Source organism: Eretmochelys imbricata, chromosome 2 (genome assembly GCF_965152235.1).
Source record: "Eretmochelys imbricata isolate rEreImb1 chromosome 2, rEreImb1.hap1, whole genome shotgun sequence".
NCBI lineage: Eukaryota > Metazoa > Chordata > Testudines > Cheloniidae > Eretmochelys > Eretmochelys imbricata.
The window spans coordinates 185,454,256-185,477,670 of record NC_135573.1 but is presented as its reverse complement, the minus strand read 5'-3'; the positions used below and the strand labels follow the sequence as shown (position 1 = coordinate 185,477,670).

General features: G+C 44.3%; 1 protein-coding gene across 15 annotated transcripts in view; it reads right to left on the bottom strand.

Moving 5' to 3' along the window:
• The window catches only part of CLASP2 (cytoplasmic linker associated protein 2), a 276,272-nt gene extending 260,571 nt beyond the window's left edge, over nucleotides 1-15,701 (bottom strand). For 8 of the 15 annotated variants that reach the window (XM_077811084.1, XM_077811089.1, XM_077811085.1 and 5 more), the window contains exons 1-2: nucleotides 14,553-15,700; nucleotides 2,688-2,766 (exon numbers count right to left, since the gene is read on the bottom strand). In XM_077811084.1, coding sequence (XP_077667210.1) covers nucleotides 2,688-2,766; nucleotides 14,553-14,747 — 274 coding nt within the window. In that variant the 5' untranslated portion in view covers nucleotides 14,748-15,700. Of the gene's footprint in view, nucleotides 1-2,687; nucleotides 2,767-14,552 lie in introns of all 15 variants that reach the window. The other 7 variants (XM_077811088.1, XM_077811094.1, XM_077811090.1 and 4 more) reach the window with 3 other exon arrangements.
• Between the last annotated feature and the right edge of the window lie 7,714 nt (nucleotides 15,702-23,415).

Sequence of the window (23,415 nt, the reverse complement as noted above, 5' to 3'; positions counted from 1 at the left end):
CACCAACATAGTAAAATATTTAAATTGTAAACTCTTCTGAGCAAAGACTTGACTTACATATCTGTTCAACTGTGCACACCAAAAGTATGATATAAAAATAAATAAAAAAAATAAAAAATCACATTAAAGCCCAGGTTTAATCCTGAGATGATGGAAAGCAAGGCCTTCTCCAATGAAGATTTATTGCATAACTCCAGAACGCTTCCTAAATGTAAGACAAATACACCTGATACATCTTTCAGGACAAGTTGCAAGACTTACTCATTTCTTACATTAAGCATGTTTCTTATATTAAGTATATTGTGTGTTGTCTTATTGTATGATGGAAGGTGTTCATGCTCTAGGATTTAGAAACCTGCCTTTTTATCATGTTTTCAATTATATTTTAAAGCTCCCAGATGCATGTACTTATAGGCATCTACAAATTAATATACTATTTACTGTTCTGCATTGTCAAAATCGGCAACGACTCAAAATCTTAGTGCGACATTGAGCTCCTGACCTTCTGGCCCAGAGATGAGAGCTACCAACTAAGGGTATGTCTACACTATGAAATTAGGTCGATATTATAGAAGTTGATTTTTAGAAAACGATTTTATACAGTTGATTGCGTATGTCCACACTAAGCACATTAAGTCGGCAGAGTGCGTCCTCACTACCGTGGCTAGCATCGACTGATGGAGAGGTGCACTGTGGGTAGCTATCCCACAGTTCCTGCAGTCTCTGCCACCCACTGGAATTCTGGGTTAAGCTCCCAGTGCCTGATGGGGCAAACAAGTTGTTGTGGATGGTTTTGGGTACATGTCATTAGTCGCCCCTCCCTCCGTGAAAGGAGCGGCAGACAATTGTTTCGCGCCTTTTTTCCAAGCAGATGCCATACCACGGCAAGCGTGCAGCCTGCTCAGCTCACCGACACCACCGCTGTTGTGTCCTGGGTGCTGCTGGCAGCAGACGGTACAGTAGGTCTGCTAACCACTGTCATCCACCGCTTCCCCTGCAACTCTGCTCTCCTGCAGCTCAGGGGATCCGTTCTGATCCTCCCGGGTGCTGCTAATCGTCGTCATACACCGCTTCCGCTGCAACTCTGCTCTCCTGCTATTGTCTCAATAGCGAATTTCTCCATGTTGTCTGTCATGGGCTCCCGGGTACATGTGTTCTTCCTCTGGAAATGTCATCCTCCACCTCTTCCACTGAAACTCTGCTCTCATGAATCCACCTCGCAGGTCCTCTCGTCGTTCTCTATAAATATCTATTCTCGTGGCATCCGTCTTTAGCCACCACTTCCACTGCAACTCTGCTCTCCCGCAGAAGTCATACCATGGCAAGCATGGAGCCCGCTCAGATCACCACAGCAGTTATGAGCATTGTAAACACCTCACGCATTATCCTGCAGCATGTACAGAACCAGAACCTGTAAAAGCAGGCGAGGAGAAGACGGCACCGCGATGACGAGAGCGATGAGGACATGGACACAGACTTCTCTCAAAGCACGAGCCCCAGCAATTTGGACATCCTGGTGGCAATGGGGCAGGCTCATGCCGTGGAATGCCGATTCTGGGCTCGGGAAACAAGCACAGACTGGTGGGACCGTACAGTGTTGTGGGTCTGGGATGATTCCCAGTGGCTGCGAAACTTTTGCATGCGTAAGGGCACTTTCATGGAACTCTGTGACTTGCTTTCCCCTGCCCTGAAGCACAAGAATACCAAGATGAGAGCAGCCCTCAGAGTTCAGAAACAAGTGGCGATAGCCCTCTGGAAGCTTGCAACGCCAGACAGCTACCTGTCAGCGGGAAATCAATTTGGAGTGGGCAAATCTACTGTGGGGGTTGCTGTGATGCAAGTAGCCGGTGCAATCACTGAGCTGCTGCTATCAAGGGTGGTGACTCTGGTGCAGGTCATAGTAGATGGCTTTGCTGCAATGGGATTCCCTAACTGTCGTGGGGCGATAGAACGCATATCCCTATCTTGGGACTGGACCACCCTGGCAGCCAGTACGTAAACCACAAGGGGTACTTTTCAATGGTGCTGCAAGCACTGGTGGATCACAAGGGACATTTCACCGACATCAACGTGGGATGGCCGGGAAAGGTACATGACGCTCGCATCTTTAGAACTCTGGTCTGTTTGAACAGCTGCAGGAAGGGACTTACTTCCCAGACCAGTAAATAACTGCTGGGGATGTTGAAATGCCTATAGTTATCCTTGGGGACCCAGCCTACCCCTTAATGCCATGGCTCATGAAGCCATACACAGGCTTGTACAAATAGAAACTGCAATTTATTAATGCAATTTTAAAGTAATACAATCAAGTTGTCACACAACTTTAGATAATGGAGAAGAGTAAACAACTGTGTAGCAAGAAATTGATGCCAAAAAATTCTTGGAATCTTGAAGAATCACGATATAGCTGTCTTAAAATATTAAGGTAAAGTACATACTTATATTAACTTGTCAATATTATGTATGTATAAGTCAACCCCTAATGGGGCATATAAGCCCTCATCCTACAGATATATGCTTTTTAGTGTGAGTGTGTGTTTACCTGATTAGTGTGATAGTTACCTCCAAAAGTTCTCAGCCATTTGTCAGATATAGTTACTAAAATAAGAATGTTTACTAAGAAAACAACACTTTTTTCCTATATTTTTCTTTGAAGGAAAAGGAGAATTGACTGGTACTTCACTCACCAGTTGGTACATAGGATTTAAAGTGTCCTGATAGTCTGTCAACAAAGGCACCTAGGACATCTAATCCAACTAACGCCACCTGCAGAAAATAAAAGAAAGTATTAGATATATATAGTATATCACTAGACAGTTCTTTAAAATATATTCTAATCTGTCTATAAATACCTAAACTGGCAACTGATGTAGTCACCCATATTGAACCATCAGATCAATATTCGAATTAGAGAGCTGACAATTACTTTCTAAAGGTTTTATATAAGGTGAATAATTTTAATACTATATTTAGGCTCGATCTAGTATGTTTACATAATATGCTGCACTTTGGATTTTTCAGTACCTTTTGCATTCTTCAGCCAAAAGGGAGCAATTTTTAGGAATGCAACATTTTCATATTTTCACCTATAATGGATTTAAACTCAAATGAGTCATCTAATTTTTGCATTTGTAATTGACAATGATTTACTTAAAATTAATTTGCTAAAGGAACAACAGATACAGTCAGTAGCAGACGTAGAAACATAATTGATGTAAGGTTCCCAGACCTATGATCACTCTAGGTCACATGACCTCTGGACTAAAGAGGTCATTTTTAAAAGCATTCTGGCCAGCTGCCTAGGCATTTCACTATGCAGTTGAAAGCACACGTGGACATCCTATCTTTAACCATGAAGATCACTTAGTAATATCTTATTGTACTTGCCAGAACTTTCAAGTACTTTTAAGATTATTTCTATTCCTGTTTCCCAATCTTAAAATTAATCACGCAATTAAAAAAATTAATTGTGAGTAATCATGCAATTAAAAAAATTTAGCCAAACACTCAGGGATGCCAGGAGTAAGGTAAAACATTCAAATTATAAAATATTTCTCTAATAATCACTTTGCTTCAGCAAGCTGGAATAACCTATAAAGGAGGAGAAGCGATATCATCATTTGGCCTCTCTCCCCCACCAACTCCGTGAAAGCACGTCTGGTAGAGAAAGATTTGGAATGGCGGAGATGGTCCCAGCCTGGAAAGGAGAATCCTAGCTTGTATTAAGGCACCATACCATCAGGGTGAGACACTCCTTCATTCAAATCTTGTCTAGTTTATAGAACTCAGATTGCAATTTTAACTTTTATTTCTTAGGTAACCAATTGATCTGTATGTTTATTACTTATGATCACTTAAAAAAAATCTATCTTTCTGTAGTTACTAAATCTGTTTAATATTTTACCTAAAACAGTGTGTTTTGGTTGAAGTGCTTGGGAAATCTGTGCAGCATGCAAAAGCTGGTGCACATCCTCTCCACATTGAGGGATGGGCAGAATGGGTACAAACTTACACTGGTCAGGCTTCTGACCAAGGCAGGATGATACAGCTCTGGGGTCCTGGGCTGGGGATCTGTGGGAATTCTCTGGACTCTCTGTATTGTTAGTTCATGAGTGGGTAGGAGAAACATTCATTTAACTCAGCTGGGTGTATCCCTGCCTTTAGATGGCTGTGTATATACAGTAGCTGGAGAGGTTTGCAGCTTGTCACAGCATCACAGTGTGAGAGAGAGCCCAGGTTGGTACACCAGAAGGCTCAGCAGTACCCCAGTTTCAGGTTGCACTCCGGGGAACTCATCACACACAGCAAAAGTAGTCAACATAGGACTTAAGTGAAATGTAGAAGATAAGCTTAATATACTGAAACCTGTTTCCAAAGCTTTGTACAATCTACAGAAATATAGCTGCTCTATTGCTGATGCTGTTGAAATTTGGAAATAATTTTAAGCAACGCTGCAGGAAGCAATACTAAACAAAGTTAAATTTCAGGCAGTGAAGAAGCAAATGGAGCAAGCACTTACCCACCTCATTTTCTTGCCAATATCCTCAACACAAATTACCAGGGTAGATGCCTAACTCCTGAAGAGGAAGATGCTATTATAACATGGACATCTACACTCAGCTATCAAATCACATCACCCATAATTATTTTCAAGGTTGGAGTTGAACCATTCAAGTGGTATATGTTTGCTGCTGAAGTTTTAAAAAGTTAAGGCACTGAACTGGTGTAAGTAATTTGTTATGCACCTGGAATCAGATTTTATTGAAGCGCTAAACCAGCTTTTGACATCAGTAGTCTCTTCTGCAGATACAAAGAAAATACTGTCCTGGACATGTAACAGTCCAGATGTAAGGGATATTTTATTAGGCTGCATCTTTATTAATTTAACTATTCTGGGAACTATCCAGCAATAATTCACAGTGTGGGTCATGATTCCTTTCTAATTGTTTCCAGATGAAGAGCTGCAGTCAGTCTTCAGGCACACACAAAACTGATCCCCAACCTGTTGCTTGGACCCCAAAACACCCTCCTCTAATACGATGGTCAAGAAGCAAGAGAAAGGGAGTTGTCTCTTCAGAGTACCAGGTATTAGGAGCCCCAAATCCATTACACAGCCTCTTTGCAGGATGCCTTCCACTCTAGTTCACTTCCAATTTAGCAAGGAACCAGACCACCCATGAAATCAGTACCCGCACTGGACACCTGACATGTGCTAAACTATGACAACACTAACATTACCTTCTGACGTACACCATAGGATCACTGAGCTCCTGCTAGGAAGGTGAAAACCAGCCATCCAGCAGTGAGAAAAACCTTCTCCCCAATCCCAAAAAAGGAAACTAGCACAACTTCCTCACCAGACCAAAAAAACAGGGTGGGATGGTGGGTGCTGCTAATTTAGGTGTGACATTGGTTCAAGATGGAGGAACAGAGTTTATGTACCCTCCCCCATGCAGGCAGGGGCCAATGGCTTACATGAGTCCCACCAGCCTACCCACCTAGTCAGATGATTACGTCCTGCCCTAACCATCCCTAGTCTGCAGCCACACCAAGAGGGTGACCACTATATTCCTTTCCCACCAGCTAAGACTTTTCTGCTTTGGAGCAAAATGTTCTGACCTTCAGCTCAACAGCTTCTTGTGGTGGACATCATCCAGCCAGCATGTCAGCTATCCAACTTCATCTGAACATTGTTCTGTGAGACACAGGCAGGGCAGATAAGATGAAGAGGGGCTGTATTGAAATGATCATCAGATCTGAATATCAGAAATACCTCGGGCTATAATCATAATCATCAGTCCTGTGCTATGTAATATCTTCCTCAGAACCCTCGGTATCATAGGGATTGGTGGAAAGGCATACAATTAGCTTAGATGTCTGAGAGATGAGAAAATGTCTGTCAAGGAGCCCTGGACTTGCACACCTTCTGAAATAAAATGTGACATTTGTTCTGGTCTACGGGGTAAAGAGGTATATTGATAGACACCCCCACTTATGAAACATGTTCTGTAGGACTGTCTTTGGGGGCCACTCATGGTTGCCTGAGAACTGCCTGATGATCTGATCTGCCAACATATTCTGAACACTGGGAAGGTGCAGAGCCACTGGTGTGATCCAATTCAGAGTGCACCAATCCCAAAGTCAAAATGGCCTCCTAACAGAGTAGAGACAATCTTGCTGTCTCATCAGCTGGCAAAGTGCCTAGTTATGATGAAGTTACATGGATCTATGGAGTTCGGATAGGAATGCTTTGCATGCCAGGTGGATGGCTCTGAGCTGTAGGTGGATTAGAAGCAGAGGGAGGACCTATGTTTACTTTATGTATCTTGAGTTTGAAGGTGATCTAGAGGAACTCCCTAACCCTAAATGGAAGTGTGTGTCACCAGCTTCTTAGTAAGTACAGGTATTCCATTCCACACCTGAAGAGGTCTTTCCACCAGTTTTATGAGGAGTTCTTCCTGGTCTGTGAGTATCATTGTTCATGTGATGCCTGCTGGACAGACACAATGATTTCAACTGCTCCTGAATGGAGCATAGGTGAGGTCTGGCAAATCTCATCACACAGGTGTATCAGGCCATGCGTCCCAAGAGTGAGGCATTACTCCTAGTGTCTTGGGGTAATCTTTAAGTTGGTTGATGAGGTTCATCATCATTTGGAATCTTTCTTATGGTAAACTCACTGATCTGGAATCTAACACTGCTCCAATGAACTATGCTTTGAGTCAGAGTAAGCATGAACGTCTCTGTTGATTTTAAAGCCCAGGGCAGTGAGGAGTTTTAAGAGTTCTTGGATCAAGTTGGTCACTTGCTGAGGTGGTCTTCCTCAAATCAGTTAGTTGTTGACACATGGGTAGACCCGGATTTCTTGTCTCCTTAGACAAGCTGCCATGACTGCCAAGCACTTGGTGAATACTCTGTGCTGTGGAAAGATCAGAGACTGTATTGCTAGTGAGATGTTCTTACTAATAATCTGAGATATTTCCATTTGGCTGGATGAATGGAGTTGTAAAAACAGGAGCTTGGGGGTTGAGAGCCACAAGCCAGTCATAAGGATCTAATGAGGGAATGAGTTCACAATCCTGAACTTGAAACAGTGGATAATTTGTTGAGATGTGAAAGGTCCAGAATGCACTGCCCACCCTTTTTTTCTTGGGATGAGAAAATAATGGGAATAAAAACCTTTGCCCCTGAATTCTAAAGGCACCTCCTTTACTGCTCTAAGTTGTAGAAGGGCGTCCACCTCTTTTTGTAACAGTATCCTGTGAAAAAAGTCCCTGAAAAGGGATGCGGAAGAGGGTAAGGGACTTGAAAGGACTGAAATTGGACAGAATAGCCCTTGTTTACAATTTCCAGGACACACTGGTCATAAATGATCAAGTCCAGACTTCCGAAAAATAAAAGGCAGCTGCTGGTTGGGTGAGGAGGGGAGAGAAGGGAATCAATCCTCAAGAGATTCTGCTCGACTCTCAACACAGGTATCGAACCTACTGCCTGGCTGAAGAGCTGCATCTTCAGAGGAATAAACTAAAGGGTCACCTACACTGAACTTTCTTTCTCGGTGGCTCTAAGGTCTTCTGGGTTTGGTAATAGTACTGGGCAGAGGGACGTTGTCTGAAGCAAGATTACTGTCCTTGGGGCTGGAACATTTAGGTCCAGTGAACATGAAGTAGCCATGGAGTCCTTTAACGAACAGTGGACCTCATTTGTTACAGGGTTCACTGCCCTCAAAAGGAAAGTCCTTGACTGTAATTTGGACCATGCTGAGGATCCCCGACACCTGGAACGAGGAAGACCTCATGGCCACCAATGTTGTCATAGTATGTATCACCATATCAGGCACATACGACACAGCCTGTAGGAAAGTGCGGCCTATCAAGTGACCCTCAGTTACAATGGCTTTCAATTCCTCTCAATGTTCCTGTGGTGGCTTATCTATGAATTGAGACAGCTTTTCCCAGTTCAAGTAGTTGAATCCGTCTGGACCCGCTCGTTATGTACACAGGAGGCTAACCCAAGCTGCCACGCAAGGCTACACTGTTATTATTGGCACACTATCTTGTGCTAGCTGTGAGCTTGTCTGTCTATGCAACCTGGGATGCACACTTCTGGCTGCAACGTAAATGTATCCTTGGAGAATAGGGCTCGATAATTATCCATGCACATCTGGAGGCTGGCCAGTGAGTAAACCTTGCTCCTAAAGAGGCCTAGTTTCTTCAGGTCCTTCTTCCTGGATGTGGACAAGGGAGGTCCTTGGCCACAGCCACTATAAGCAAACCTAGTACTGAGTGGGAATTAAACTATTCAAACCCCTTGGAAGAGACATTTGGTCTATTCACTTGCATGTGGCCAGTACTGATGATGGAATATGCCATAGGTTATATGCAGGCTCCAAAAGTCCTTCATTTATTGGCATAGCAGACCTGCTGAGCAAAGAAACGCACACAGCCTCTGCAAGGCATCTGATGAGGTCCTGGAATGCCTTTTTCTCCTGTCTTTTCAGGATCTGAGACTACACTAATTCACCTAGCTGGAATGGTCTATATTGCCTCTTTGGGGAGGAGGAGGATCTAATCCTGGGGACAACAGATGATGTAGGATTGTGTACATAAGGCTGTACATCCCAGGGCATCCAGTAAGGCCAACACTGCTAAGGATAGGAGTACTAAAGTGGGGAACAAATAAGAGGGGTACCAAGAGGAATGCTCTCAGAGTATCATGTCTTGTCCTGCTACCCCTTACAGAATTCTCCCTAGATTCTCACCTGTCTTGGATCAGCAGTGCCCATTTATCCATCAACAATAGAGAGAAGATAACAAAATTGTCAAAACAAAAATAACCAGTAAAAATACAGGAAGTCAAGAAGCAACTGTGGATCAAAACATATCCACTGATTAACCCCCTCATACTAGAATTAGCCTGAGATTTAAAAGATGCTTCAAAAGCTACTCACATTGTTTTTAACTCAACAATTAAAGGATTTGTTTTTAATGTATATACAATGTACAGCTTCATCCCAACAGACAGCAAGAAAAGACAACAGGCTTTGTTACCCAAAAATTATATCCTAAGAGGATAGCAACTCAAATTTCTAAATCTTTAGAAAAAACACTGATCACCGGGAAACATCCTTGCAGTTTTTCATAAGAGCTGACATTTCTCCCTCAAAACATTACACTATCTTTGACAGAATGAGTACCAAAATCTCAAAGCAGATTCCTAGATTACTTATCTAGTTGAAAAATAGAATAATTTGATCCACCTGGCAAAAGAGAAGTTGAAGGGTTTTGTGGTCCTTCCATGTGGCTTAAAACACAAGGCAGAACTTCCACAAATTAGCATAGTTAATATGAAGGCTACAGTGCAGGTTACTCACAGAAAATGAAAATATATTTCTCACTGGTCAAAAGGCTTATGACCCAAATAAAGAAAAAGAGATCAATTGCTTTTTGCAAAGTTCAGTATTCTAAACTGGGCTTAGTGCAGGAATGGTCTGTAGAGATCACTTTACCTACAAAAGTGAAAATAAGAATCTACAATGAAATAGAAAGTCTACAATCCTCTCTCATGGCTTTCACTCTGGCAGGAAGATTACCTCGAGTGTCAGAAAACGGGGAGACACCAGAGACAGCTATTACAGCAGGTCTAAAGACCTGAAGTGTGGAGTTAGGATGTTCTAAAGTGACAACTATTAGTGAAAGATAAGAGCCAAAATTACAAAGGAGTGAAAAATACAACTGAACATGGCAATAGGAGAAAACAGGGTGCATGGCACAATACGGTACTGAGACAAACTGAAGTAAAGCTTTTTAGACTTTGTGAAAAAACCTTGTATCAGGAACTCTAGGATTACTTTTACGGAAACAAAAAGACTACTTGTTTTTGCCCCTCGATTGAGGCTAGAATCTACAAATGATTCAGTAACCCCAGTATTGAACGCTTATTCTGGTTCCAGAAGAGGGACTTCATACAATGGACATGAGGCAGAACCAAGGGAAACTATTTTATCAGAGATCTGTAGAGTTTAAGACAAGAAAGGACAATAAGATCATCTAGTCTGATCTCCTGTATATCACACAGTCCATTACATTTCACCCAGTTACTCCTGTATTGGAGCCCAAAAACTTGTGTTTGGCTAAAGTATATCTTTATATGACTACGTGTCAAGAGATCCTTGATAATCTGATCCAATGGTCAATTACCATAATTGCTACAAAACTGTGCCTTATTTTCAGTTAGAATGTGTCTGACTATGGCTTCCAGACATTGGTTCTTGTTGTCTCTCTCTTTGTTAGATTAAAGAGCCCTTTGGTGCTTGATATTTTCTCCCCGTGAAGGTACCTACACACTAATCAAGTAACTAAGGAATTTTTTCCAGCCCTCAAATCTTTTATGGCTCTTTTCTGCACCCTCTTCAAATTTGTCAACATGCTTTTTAAAACATGGATACCAGAACTGTCTCACCAATGCCATAAAGACTAAATCTTCTCCCTATTCCTGTTCGCTACACCCCTGTTACACATCCAAATGTAGCATTAGCCTTTTTTGCCATAGCATCTGAGTGGGAACTTACATTCAGTTGCTTGTTCACTATGATCCCTAAATCCTTTTCATAGTTCTTGCTTACCAGGATGCATTCCCCCCTTTTGTAGGTATGGCCTGCATTTCTTGTTCCTAAATGTGTAACTTTACATTCAGCTGTACGGTTCCAGCTCTGCATGACTGCCTGGCATCATCATTTACCATTCTGCCAACGTTACATAATCTGCAAATTTTAACTTCACTAACTTTATAGTTACTTCAGATCACAGATGTAAATGATGAATAGCTTCAGATCCCTGTGGATGCCCACTAGAAACACCCTCGTTCAATGATAGTTCCTCTTTGACAACTACTTTTGAGATGTGAGTTGGCCAGTTCTTTATCTGTTTAACTTGTGCTCTATTGATATTCTCCTAACATTTTAATTAGAATATCGTGTGATATGTCAAATGCATTACAAAAGTAAGTATATTACGTCCATGCAGCTACCTTTCTCAACTAAATTTGTAATCTCATCAAAACATGAAATCAAGTTTGACAACTCCTATTTTCCGTAAAACTATGTTGTTGACTGGCATTAACTATATTCCTATCCTTGAATACTTTATCAGTTTAATCCGTTATCAGCTTTTCCATCATTTTGCCCAGGATTTATGTCAGGCTAACTGGCCTCCAGTTTCCTGGGTCATCCCACTTGCCCTTTTTGAATACTGACACAACATTTAGCATTCTTCCAGTCTTCTGAAATTTCCCCCATATTCCAAAATTTATTAAAAATTATCATCAGACCAAAGACTGCAGCCAACTCTTAGGATTCTTTGGTGCAAGTTATCTGGCCCTGCTGATTTAAAAATGTATATCCCTATTAGATGTTAACTAACATTCTCAATTACTAATGGACTGGAAAGCACTTTATCATATGATAGAAGTACCTCATCCTGCTTCTTTCCACATACAAGACAGATTTTACTGAACACTTCTGCCTTTTCTGCATCATCATTAGGGCTCCATGTTTGCCACAGAGGTTGCGGAAGTCAAAGATGCCATGACTTCCTGCGACCCTCCCTGACTTCTACAGCAGCCAGCGTGACTGACCTGAGGACAGCCCAAGCAGCTGGTCCTGGGGACAGCCACACCGGACACTGTTGGGAGAGGCTCTGCAGCCAGCTGCTCGGGCAGCCCCTCAGTCAGCTGCACTGCGCAGCTGACTCTAGGAACCCTCCGAGCAGCAGCGAATGCGGCTGGCCCCAGGAGCAACGGCAGGGCAGAAGCCGCAGCTCGGGGGCTTCCCCACACACATGCAGCTGAGGCCACAGGCTTCTCCACAAAAAAATTAAATCGGGGTACAGTAACTCCTTACTTAACGTTGCAGTTACGTTCCTGAAAAATGCTACTTTAAGCGAAATGATGTTAAGCGAATCAAATTTCCGCATAAGAATTAATGTAAATAGGAGGGTTTTTTTCCCCTCAGTTTCACGGCTGCAAGGAAGATGACTAGTGTCTTGGCAATTCACTCTACTGATGCAGCAGCAACCACACTGAAATTGTGTATCTGTGGTCTCATGAATCCAACACCTTATCAGTTTACATTCAGTTCACAGCTCAAAAGGTCATGAAGGGCACACTTTAAATGACTCTGTACAGAAGGATTAAGATTTTTTAAATGCATTCAACATTGAAAGAATCAAGATGACAGTCCCTTGGAAAATGAATAAAATCATATTCTTACACAATTAGCCTGTGGAATTCATTAACACAGGACTATCATTCAAGCCAAGAGTCTAGTATGATTAAAATAAACTTAAAACAGTTAAATGGATAACTTCCGCTGTTGCATCAGATAAAATAAGTATAGAAGACACAAACTCCTCAAGCTCAAGGAGAAAATTCTTAATCTTCCTTTAAAGCATCTTGTGGTGACCATCATCATAGACAGGCTACTGGATTAACTGAGCAATTGGACTAGCCCAGTATTGCAATTCCTACATTCCTACTACCCTTGTGTTGATGTAGCATACTTGTTTTATTTTGTTTCTGAAAGGTGGAGTGGGGAGGGAATTCTGCCCTTTGTGTGTATAAAACTCAATGTCAATAGGAGTAATGTGCACTTAGGGAAAGCAAAACTGAATTCTAATTAGCCTGCAAGCCTTTTACATTATTAAAGTCTATTAAACTCTGTAAGAGCCCTATTTGTACAGTACAGTATTTGATCATTTAAAATACTACATATTTCTTGCCTTTCTACCAGTCTTAAACAAGACACCCAGTCATCTTTACATCTAAAGGAAACAGAACATTCTGATGTGAGAAAGAAATTACACTTTGAAAAGAGCATTATTTATCTGTAGCTAATGGTATCTTTTATGAGCTTTTATATAGAACACACAACGGTGATGCTTGTCTTTGTTGCCTATCTTAAGTGTACACTTTTTTTAAATTACCATCCTGCTAAGAAAAATGTTATCAGCTGCTCATCATCCAAACTGAAAGCATTATCTCTTTCAAACCTACCCAATTTTGCTTTGTGTCTATATGAAATATCTCCACCCTAAAATAAGCAATTTAAGGCCAAGAACACACAATTATGCTAAATATTTAATAAGGAGCCATCTCTACACTAACATGACCTGTAATAATTGATGTGCTTGTGAAAATAGCTGAAACTGATAGTGTTCAGAGCTCAATCCTAAAAACAGGCGTAAATGTTATAAAATAATTCACAGATCTGTAACATCCATAAATGCTAAAAAAATGTTTAATTACTGTGCCACCATCACAAACATGTACTACTATACCGTACAAACTGCTCTGATATTTGCCTGTTGAGCTGTAATCTTCAGAGAACTATTGAAGCAACAGAAATAATTTGAGAGGCACTTCAAAATGACTGATAAAGTTGTAAGTACACAGCAATCAATTTTTTATATGGAACTACCCCTGCAAACAAAAAATCCTGATGCTCCCTTAACAGACTTGAGTCCAGCACTACAGACCAACACTGCCACCAGTTGACTGAAGCGCAAAGCGACCGCAGTTAAATAGAAAAGGAGTACTTGTGGCACATTAGAGACTAACCAATTTATTTGAACATAAGCTTTCGTGAGTACAGCTCACTTCATTGGATCCACTGCATGCATCCGATGAACTGAGCTGTAGCTCATGAAAGCTTATACTCAAATAAATTGGTTAGTCTCTAAGGTGCCACAAATACTCCTTTTCTTTTTGCAAATACAGACTAACACAGCTGCTACTCTGAAACCTGCAGTTAAATAGTCGCCCAAGTGGACAATATGTCGACGTTGCCAGTGTTTCTCCTGGGTACCCAAAAGCAAGAGAATTGACTACATTCACTCCATGCACCCAGAATTAGCACTTTCTTGTACACTAAACATGAGTCATCACAGACCTCTAGAAAGATACAACATAACTATTCATACTGAGAAAACTATACAAAAGCTGGCATGGATAAACTCAAATTTACACTTGGACCCTGAAACAGCAATCACTAGTTAACCCCTATAAAATACACATTTAGTGAAAGATCACTTGTATGGCCTACAAAAAATAAAGGCAACCCCATAAAATATGTACCTGAGTGAATATAGGGCGTATGGAATGGGAGGGGTCAAAAAGAGGATGACATAAAATGTGAGAAAAACATAATCAAGAACCATACACAAAAAAAAAGATGCATCAAAACATCTCTCCATAAATTACTTTTCTTACTGCAATATTTTAAATGACAAATGCTAGTACTATTTTTATCCAACATGAAAGCAGAAAATACGAACACCTCTTATAGGCCAGAAATACGCTGTAAAACCATCTTTCCAACCAACAAAATCCACTTTTCTGAAAAACCTCTCTGTGTGGAAGGAAGAAACAAACAAGATATGATAGTCAAGAAAAACTGGGGTCCTGTTCTGCTCATTTATGATTCAAAGATAATTAAGAGCACCAACCCTTTTTAACATGAAAAATCCTGTTACAACCACTGCACAAAACATTCTTACCTTAAAATTACTAGAGTTGACCCATCCTGTTAATTCGTCAATCATTTTATCAAGGCGCTGCTGATCCTGCTCTAGGTCAGTGGATCTACTGGGGTCAGCCAGATACTCCAGCAATTCTTGGCCGATTTGCATCCTGCGGCTCACATCTTTCTGCTGTACCTGATCACAGAAATAGTCCATATTGCCGGACTCCATCGTGGATTTGAACGAAAAAGTTTATTAGGAGAAGAATCAAACTGCTTCAATACCAAAAACAAGACACACACACACAAAGTGAGGAGTGGCGTGGGGAGAAGTGCCCAGCTGGAAAAGTAGCCACCACCGTTTCACCTCCAAGTCCTGCCCAGCAAAAAGGAGGTTTTCTCCTGTTCTTCTCCGCAGACAAACCCGCCAGGTGAATACAAGGCCCTTAACCAAGAAACACACAAACAAAAATCCTTTCAAATGCATTAAATTAAATCTCCAGTGATTCCCTTGTGAGGCTGCTGGTGACGCAGTCGGGGAGGGGATGTTTGCAGGATCCTCTGATTTCGGGGAACTGCTTTTTATTCAAGTTTTCAGTGTTTTTCACGATTTCCCCCAAGTTTCCTTTCTTGCGAAGTTCCAACTGGGGGCGTCAGCGCCACAGGCACTTTCTGAGGAGATCCCCAGAGGCCGGCAGTGGAGCTGCTGGCGTCTCTCCCCAGCCCGCAGGCCCGGCACGGACCCGCCGCCGCTTCTCAGCGCAGTGGGCAGCGGCTCCCCGTCGCCAATCGCAGCCGGAAGCAGCGGCGGGGCCGGAGCGGAACTTTCATGCTCCCTGGCCCGAGGATGGATGCGGCTCCGCGCCCCCGCGGCAGGTCTAAACTTCAGCCGCTCCGGACTCGCCCCGCAGCGGCCCTGGCGCGTCCTCTGCTCGGTCGTCGCTGAGAGGGTGGGGGGGCGGCACCGCTCAGTCGCGTCTCCTGCCTGCGGCGGTTCCTCGGTCCCGTGGAAGGCTGCGTCCCCAGTCCCGGCCCGGCCCAGCCGGCGCCCGCCTCCGGGTGTCACTCACCCTCCGGGCCCCGCCCCGCTCCTCCCCGAGCCGCCGCCAGCTCCTCCGCGCCGCCGGGCTGCTCTCAGGGCGCGCGACACGCCCGCGCGCACCCCTGCGACGGCGGCAGCTCCCAGTACCGAGCCCGGCTCGCTCCCCGCGCCGCCGGCCGCCCGCGTGCCCTCCGCTGGCACAAGTCCAACTCACAGAAACCCGCGTGCGCGCGATACAGCGTCCCCTGCCTGACCTCCGCCTCTTTTCCCGCCTCGCGCTGCAGCGTGCGCACGCTCCGCCCTCTCCCCGACTCGCGCGGCAGGGCGAGCGCGTGGTCTTGCGGCTCCACCTTTACAGCCGTCAGCAGGCGCATGCGCTTGTGGGCTGCTGAGCTTGCGACTGTTCGGGCACCACCTCCCCAGGAAGAGGAGCGAAGGTCCTTCCCTTTCTTTACGTGCCTCCGCAGGGCCTGTGTACCGCCCTTTTCCTCAATAATCAGCGGGCGGGCTGAGTCGGGGAAGAGAGAAATCACGGAGGATAAAGCCGGCCGGACCGAGATGAAACGGTCTGAAAGCGGCCGTGGCTGTCAGGCAGTGCAGGAGACACCCCTTGGGAGGGGTCCTGCGGCTGCTTTAAAAGCCCCGGCGCGCAGCTAGCTTCCCTGCGGCAGCTGTGCGCTCATTGCTGCAGTCCCCTGGGGCCGGGCGGAGGCGTGATAAGAGGGCAGCGCACGCCAGCGAAAGGGGGGGCGGCAGCAGCAGCAGCAGCAAATAATTCCCCGCCCCCCCCCCCCATGAGCGAGCGGGGGACCTAGGGATAAGTTTGCATGAGCAGAGAGTCCCTCGAGAGGCGGGCTGAGTGAGCTACACTCTGGCGGCCCTACCGCCGGCTCGGCGGACACGTTCTCCAGCTGCAAAGCCAAAGTCATGGAGCGCGGCCAGGGGTCAGATGGGGTCCAGACAGTCACCTGGCCCCAGAGCTGAGATTTCCGCTCTCCACCACCGCCACCCTGGGTACGAGCAGCATTGCCGGCGGGGGGAAAAGAAACTACAAGGAAGAATCTGGGCCAGCCCCGGTGCCGGAGCAGTGCGAGCGGGGAGGTGACCCTGATGTTTTATGTATGCGGTGCAGTTGTCGCCCTGGTAGTCCCAGGATATTAGAGACGCAAGCTGGGTGAGGTAATACTAGTCCAAGAAAAGCTATTACCTCACCTTGTCTCACTGACGTTTTATATCAAACAGCTTGCAGAGCTCTCTCCCCAGTGCTGATTGGCTCTCATCCCCTCCTTTTGTCGTTCTTTCCATCCAGTGGTTCTCAAACTTCCTTGCACTGCTACCCCCTTGTCGACCCCAGGAGGGGAGGCCCGCTGCCATGGGGGGGATGCTGAAGTCCAAGGGCTTGTCTTCATCTCTAGGCTGGGGGGGGGGGCTATAACCCCTTGGGCTTTGGCTTCAGCTCTGGACAGCGGGGCTCAGGCTTCTGCTGCAAACCTGGGTCCCAGAAAGTCTAATACCAGCCCTGGTCACCCTATTAAAACAGGGTCTCAACTCACAGTTTGAGAACCGATAGCTAATTCCCTCCCAGTAGAACCCCACTGAAAGACAGGGGCATGGACACTTTTTTATTGGGTGGGAGGGGTGAGCATTAAAAAGTAATAAAAAAAGAGCTTTTGCATATTGCTTTAATGAGTAGGTTTGTACCATGACTAAACTTGTCCATTTTATTAAAGTGAGATAAATGAGCTTCTGTTCCAAACTCAGTGTTTCCTTTATTTATTAATGCAAACCATAGACACTCCCCAACCCCGAGTTGTCTACACCCATAAGGATTGAAGGACACTCTCCCCTCCCGCCAAAAAAAAAGCAGGAATAAACATGACAGTTGCTGTCACCACATAGTTCACTCTGGTTATGGGTTCATTCCTATTCTTTGTCTGTCTTGTCTACTTCTATGGTACATTCTTTGGGGAAGAGGGTACAATGCCTAGCATAATGGTCCTCTGTTCTTGGTTGGTTGCGAAGCATGATCATCATAAACACAAATAAAAATAGGGTAAGTTCATTTGTTTAAATTAAAGCTGATTGTAATTCTAAATTTGAGAAGACTATGATCTCCCCATCAAGATAGCTTCGCAGTTTCATGCGGTTTTAAGTAGCGCCTAATTTGGGTGTGACTGGGTGTTTGCTATCCTAGCTGTGGAGTTTGTATTAGCTAAGATTAACTAGGTTATGAAAACTTTTGGTGCAGTTTTTAAATTGCTTTTATTATAAATGAGCCTTGAGAGACTAATTGATAGGTGCATCTTATCAGTGGATAAAATAAATATACAAACAAGAAAAAAAAAAAAAACAGCTCCTGAACTAGGATATTCCTCAGTGCAGTACTTGGGAGTTGTGAAGTTCCATAGTGCTACACATAATAAAGTAAGTAAAAATAGTACATTCCTTATTTTTTCCAGATGTTTTAAAAGATTAGATGACTAGATTTTGCTTAATTTTCCAAAAATGCACTGTTGGGCTACCACTACTTGTAGAATGTTTCAGTCCATCAGACAAATTTTTGGAAAAAGCAGAGTTTGAAACTCAACTTTCATTATAGTCTCACAGGAGCCAAGTTGTTTTCATAGCTGAAAGTATTAGCTTGCCTCCCAAGAGAAGCCTTCTGTGTTCAGTTTGTTCAGTTCAGGGCCCTGTGAAAGGGTCTCATTCTCAGTCAGGTGATTGTCATCTTTGAACTCGAATCTGCCTTTTGATATGCAAACTGTGGTAAAACCTGATGCATTTATGCATCCATGCAGCATAGCTTTTTTAGAAAACACTTGTCCCATGCACCTGAGTTCAAGATCAAATTCTCAGTCAGTCTTTCTTTTGGATTGGAGGTACAGATGAAGAACATTACTACAACAGCCAGAAGTTAAAAATCATTAGGTAAACCACACTAACCCTATGAGGTGGAATTCCAACCTGAATTGCACATCTATTCTCCTACTGTACCCACCCCCATCCCATACAAGTGTGTTACAGAACCACAGCATGTCCTAAAAAAAGGCAGAAAACGTATAGAAAAATATTCTGGGGGTGGGAACAGTAAATTTTGTACTCTTTCTTAGTTTGGGACAAGGGGTTCTCCCTGAGGTACCACCTGGCACTGGGGTACCTCTGAGCCCCCCTGACCCAGCCTGAGCTCCCTTTTACACTGAGACAAGCTGCCAAGCTCTTTCCAGGCTCCAGACTGCACTTTCACCAGCACACATACAGGTAGGGACACACCCAGCTGCAGTTACATGCAGCCCCTATGACCAGCTACTGCATGGGAAGGCTCCAGCTATGGTATTTCCCAGCTACTCAGGCACGCACCCCCTCTGGAGTGTAAACCCAAAATTATACAGTCTTGCACAGCACAGGGAACTGTACAGCGTAAGTCAGGAAATTCACCCCCCTCCCTCAATGTGGAGAAGAATATGCAACAGTTTTCTGCCTGAGTTATGACTCCCACACACTGGTTTTAGAGAAAACAAAACCAAGTTTATTAACTACAAAAAAATAGATTAAGTGATAAGGAATAGCAAACAGATCAAGGCAAATAAACAAAAATCCCAAACTAAGCTTAATATACTTCATATATTGGATATGAATAGCAAACTCTCACCCTCAGTGATGATACAAGCAGCTGTATATTCTTAAGGGGCACGCTGCACTTGTTTACAGCTTGGAATCTCCAGATGTTCCTTTTGCAGGCTAAAAATCCCTTTAGCCTGAGTCTAGCACTTCCCCCCCAGTTCAGTCTTTGTTCCTCAGATGTTTCCAGGAGTCTTCTTGGGTGGGGGAAGTCAGTAAAGAACCCAAATGACATCACTCCCCTACCTTCTAGAGCTTTTGCATATGGCAGGAACCCTTTGTTTCAGAACTTGGTTCCCATGCCAGCTAGTGAAAAAATACTGATATCCCAAGATGGAGTCCAGCACCAGGTGATCTGGTCACATGTCCCTGTAGTGCCACAGCAGCCATTACTTGGAGGCTGGTTGTAGCTTTCTCAGGAAGGCTCCCCAAGTGAGAGATAAGCTTCTCCTAAGGCTTATTGTTTTCCTAATGGCCCTTTAACTTCAATGGGCCCTTCCCAGCCAGCCATCTAGACTCAGAGCCTGTTGCCCAGGAGGAGCTACATGTGAAAGATAGGTTTCAGAGTAGCAGCCCTGTTAGTCTGTATCTGTAAAAAGAAAAGGAGTTCTTGTGGCACCTTAGAGACTAACATAGTCAATATTCATAACTTTGGATATACAAAGTATGCATGCATGCAAATAGAATAATCATTCAGCTAATCATAATCTTTCCAATGACATCTCACATGACTTATCTTGCATAAAATACATCAAACCATGCCATAATCATATAATATCACTGTGAAGAATATGGGGTGCAGTGTCACCCCTTGACACTGGGGTGCAGTATGACATCCAGTGTCAAGGGTGTTTCATACTTCATACTCAGTTTTATCATACTTTCCTTACTAGCAATAGATTAAGTAGCCTGAAACCTTGTGAAAACTAGCTCTTAAACTTCAACTCAGTCCTTCCATTGGGCCTGTCATAATCTTTCCAACAATCCAACTACTTCCATTGACATCCTGTCTCCTTTGACAAGTCAGGCAATTCCTTCCAACAAGCAGCCATTTACAGTACTTCTAACCCAGTGTATGAAAGAATCATTCTGTCATATTTAGGAAGAGCTTAGTCTTCATTCGGTAATACCAAATTAAAATCCTGATAATCTGTATTTGAAGGTGCTGACAGACGATAACTTAGAATCACTGTATTCGTAAATTTCTCATAATTTTAAGCAGATACAATACTTGACACTAAGCTTACAGTGATCTATGAGCATGTTTTCTTTTTCCCCCACTTTCCTCTCAGATTCATGAGCAATTGTGATGGTAGCATACAAGAGTCTCTTACTCATAATGATGTGACAAACTGCTTATTTAATATCTCAGATGGTATCCTGGAAACATTTATCACATTCTTTTATTATTTTAGTTAGATAAAGCAAAGAGTACTATCTGAATTCAGGCATCCTTTCTCACCCTGATTTCATGATGTAAAGTACCATGGGAATATTGTGCTATTAGGTTTTAAGCAGAAATTAGTCAAGAGTTCTGCTTAAAAACTGACAGCATGATATGAGCCCATGTGATAGCCTCTCTCGGTAGCTTGAATGTATTCAGTAATACTTTTTACTCATCTCTGTATTTGATCTGTGTTTCTCTCATTGAATACCATCTTACTTAGCAGCTTTTCCTACTAGTTGCTCTTTTCTTTCATCATTTGTAACAGGATAAAGTTGGATGACTTCAGACTATTTTATCTGTGTTGGAGATATTTAGTTTAAAAACACCCTTTGATATTCTCATTTTAAAATGAGGAGGGACATAATAGAGAATTGGTTAATGCTGTCTTGAGTATAATTTCAAAATCAATGTGCCAAGGAAAGTTCTTTGGATAGTGTTTCAAGCTAGTTAAAAGACTGCCAATTCCTTCACAAAATGTTCAGCGTGAATTGAGCTGAAATTGTGTTTTCAACTGTTGATATATCATCACTAAGGGTTCATGCTCTGATTTCTAACTCCACCTTCTAAACAGAGGTTTACACCCTGCATGCCACCCAAATACCACAAAAGCACCTGCTTCAGTATTCAGAGTAACAGCCGTGTTAGTCTGTATTCGCAAAAAGAAAAGGAGTACTTGTGGCACCTTAGAGACTAACCAATTTATTTGAGCATGAGCTGTAGCTCACGAAAGCTCATGCTCAGATAAATTGGTTAGTCTCTAAGGTGCCACAAGTACTCCTTTTCTTTTTGCTTCAGTATGGGGAAGGAAGGAGAAGAACCCTCCAACCGCACACCCCTAGTTGCCCCCTATTATCCCACACTGGAACCCATACTGGATGGGAACCATATCCTGAAAGAAATCTTTCCTGAACTCCCTCTTTTGGCCTTCAGACAACTACTCCTGAGGGCATTCTGCACCAAAAAATTAAAAATTCTGCGCCCCGTACTTGAAAATTCTGCAGGTTTTATTTTTCAGTAAATTAATGCACAGGCTTCAGCATGGCAGTGGGGAGCACAGGCCACTGGCTCCATAAAGGTGGGAGATCACCCTGGAGCCCCTCCACCCCTCACTGCCAGGGCACGGACTCAGTGGTGAGGTTGCACCTGACCCTGACACAGCACAAGGCCTGGGCCTGCCCCTCTGTGGCAGGTGTACCGGGTGTGGGGCAGACAGGTTCAACCCGGCAGGATTCAAGTGCAGAGGGGCTCATTGTGGGGGGATCCAGGTGTGGGGTGAGAGGATTCTGTGTGGGACAATCTGGGTGCAGGCAGCGCAGTGTGGGGTCTAGGTGTGAGGGGATCTGGATGCACAGAGGCTTGTGCGTGTATGTGTGGAGGTTCTAGGTGCAATGGGACTGCAGGGGCTTCCAGGTGAAGGTGGTTGGGGCTCAGCAGAGGGGTCTGGGTGTGGGGGTATCAACAGGGGTGCTGGGGGAGTGGGGGTTTGGGTGCAGCTAGTTGGGGGTCAGTAGCATGGGGGTCTGGAAGTGGGGGCTCAGGGTGGTGCAGGGGGCTGGAACTTATCAGGGACGGGTTTTGAGTGCAGGGAGCTCAGTGGGGGTCTGGAGGCACGGGATCTGTCCAGATGAAGGGGTTGAGGTTCCGTGGGGCTGGGGTTCAGGTGTGGAGGGCAAGGGGGGTTCTGAGTGTATGGGGTGAGGCTTGGCACCAGTGTCTGGGTACACAGGGATATTGGGCAGATGGGGGAGCAGCTCCCTGTACAGTGACCCCTCCCCCCGCAGCTGAGGCGCAGTGGGGGCAGGAAGCAGGGCAGGATGCTGAGCTTCCTTGCAGGGGAAGAGAAAGTCCCATCCTCTCCTGCCTCCAGCCCAGCTGGGACTAGCAGCTGATCCCGGCTCAGAGTAGGAGCTACCGGCTGAGGTGTCCCCAGCTCTATGGTGATTTACCTCTCCGCTGGCTGCTCCAGGTGCCTGAAATAATGTACCTGCGCAGCTAAGGAGTGGTGCGTGACTGCTCTGCCAGCTTCCCTGTCAGAAAGTCATTTTTCTGCAGGGAAGCAAAGAAATCTGCAGACCAGAAGAAGTCTGCGCGTGCGCAGAATTCCCCCGGGAGTAACACCCGAACCTCTCCAAGCTCATCAGAAGCAAGCTCCCCCAGAATAGGACATACCAACTCAAAGTGGCACCAGGCCCTGTCAGAAAAACAGATGCAAAATCTGTAGATGCATCTCCACTACTACGGTGATTAGGGCTAAGATTTTGTCACTGATATTTTTAGTTAAAGTCAGGGAGAGGTCACAGACAATAAACCAAAATTCACAGAACCCCGTGACCTGTCCCTGACTTTTACTCAAAATATCCCTGCCAAAGTGGGGGCTGGGCAGCTGCTAGGGGACCCCCACCCCTGGTGGCTGGGCAGCTGCTGGGGTCCTCCTGCTGCCTGGTGGCTGTGAACGGTGGGGGTGGGGTGAGGCTGACAGCTCCAGCCCCGTTGCTCCAGGGCTGAAGTGAAAAATGTCACAGAGGTCTCTGGAAGTCACGGATTCCATGACTTCCGTGACAATCGTAGTCTTAAGGATGATCCATACCTCCCACAATATATTTTTCAAGATCCATGGATCCTACACATGCCTGTCACAACATGTAGTGTACCTCAGTTGGGGCATTTTATGCCCAATAACAACCATGTGAAACAAGGCAATCACTATGCTCTCAAAATGTAATCACACAGAAAAATGATAAGACAAAAATGCCATGTCACCTGTGGGTGAATACTTTTCACAAAATGGGCACT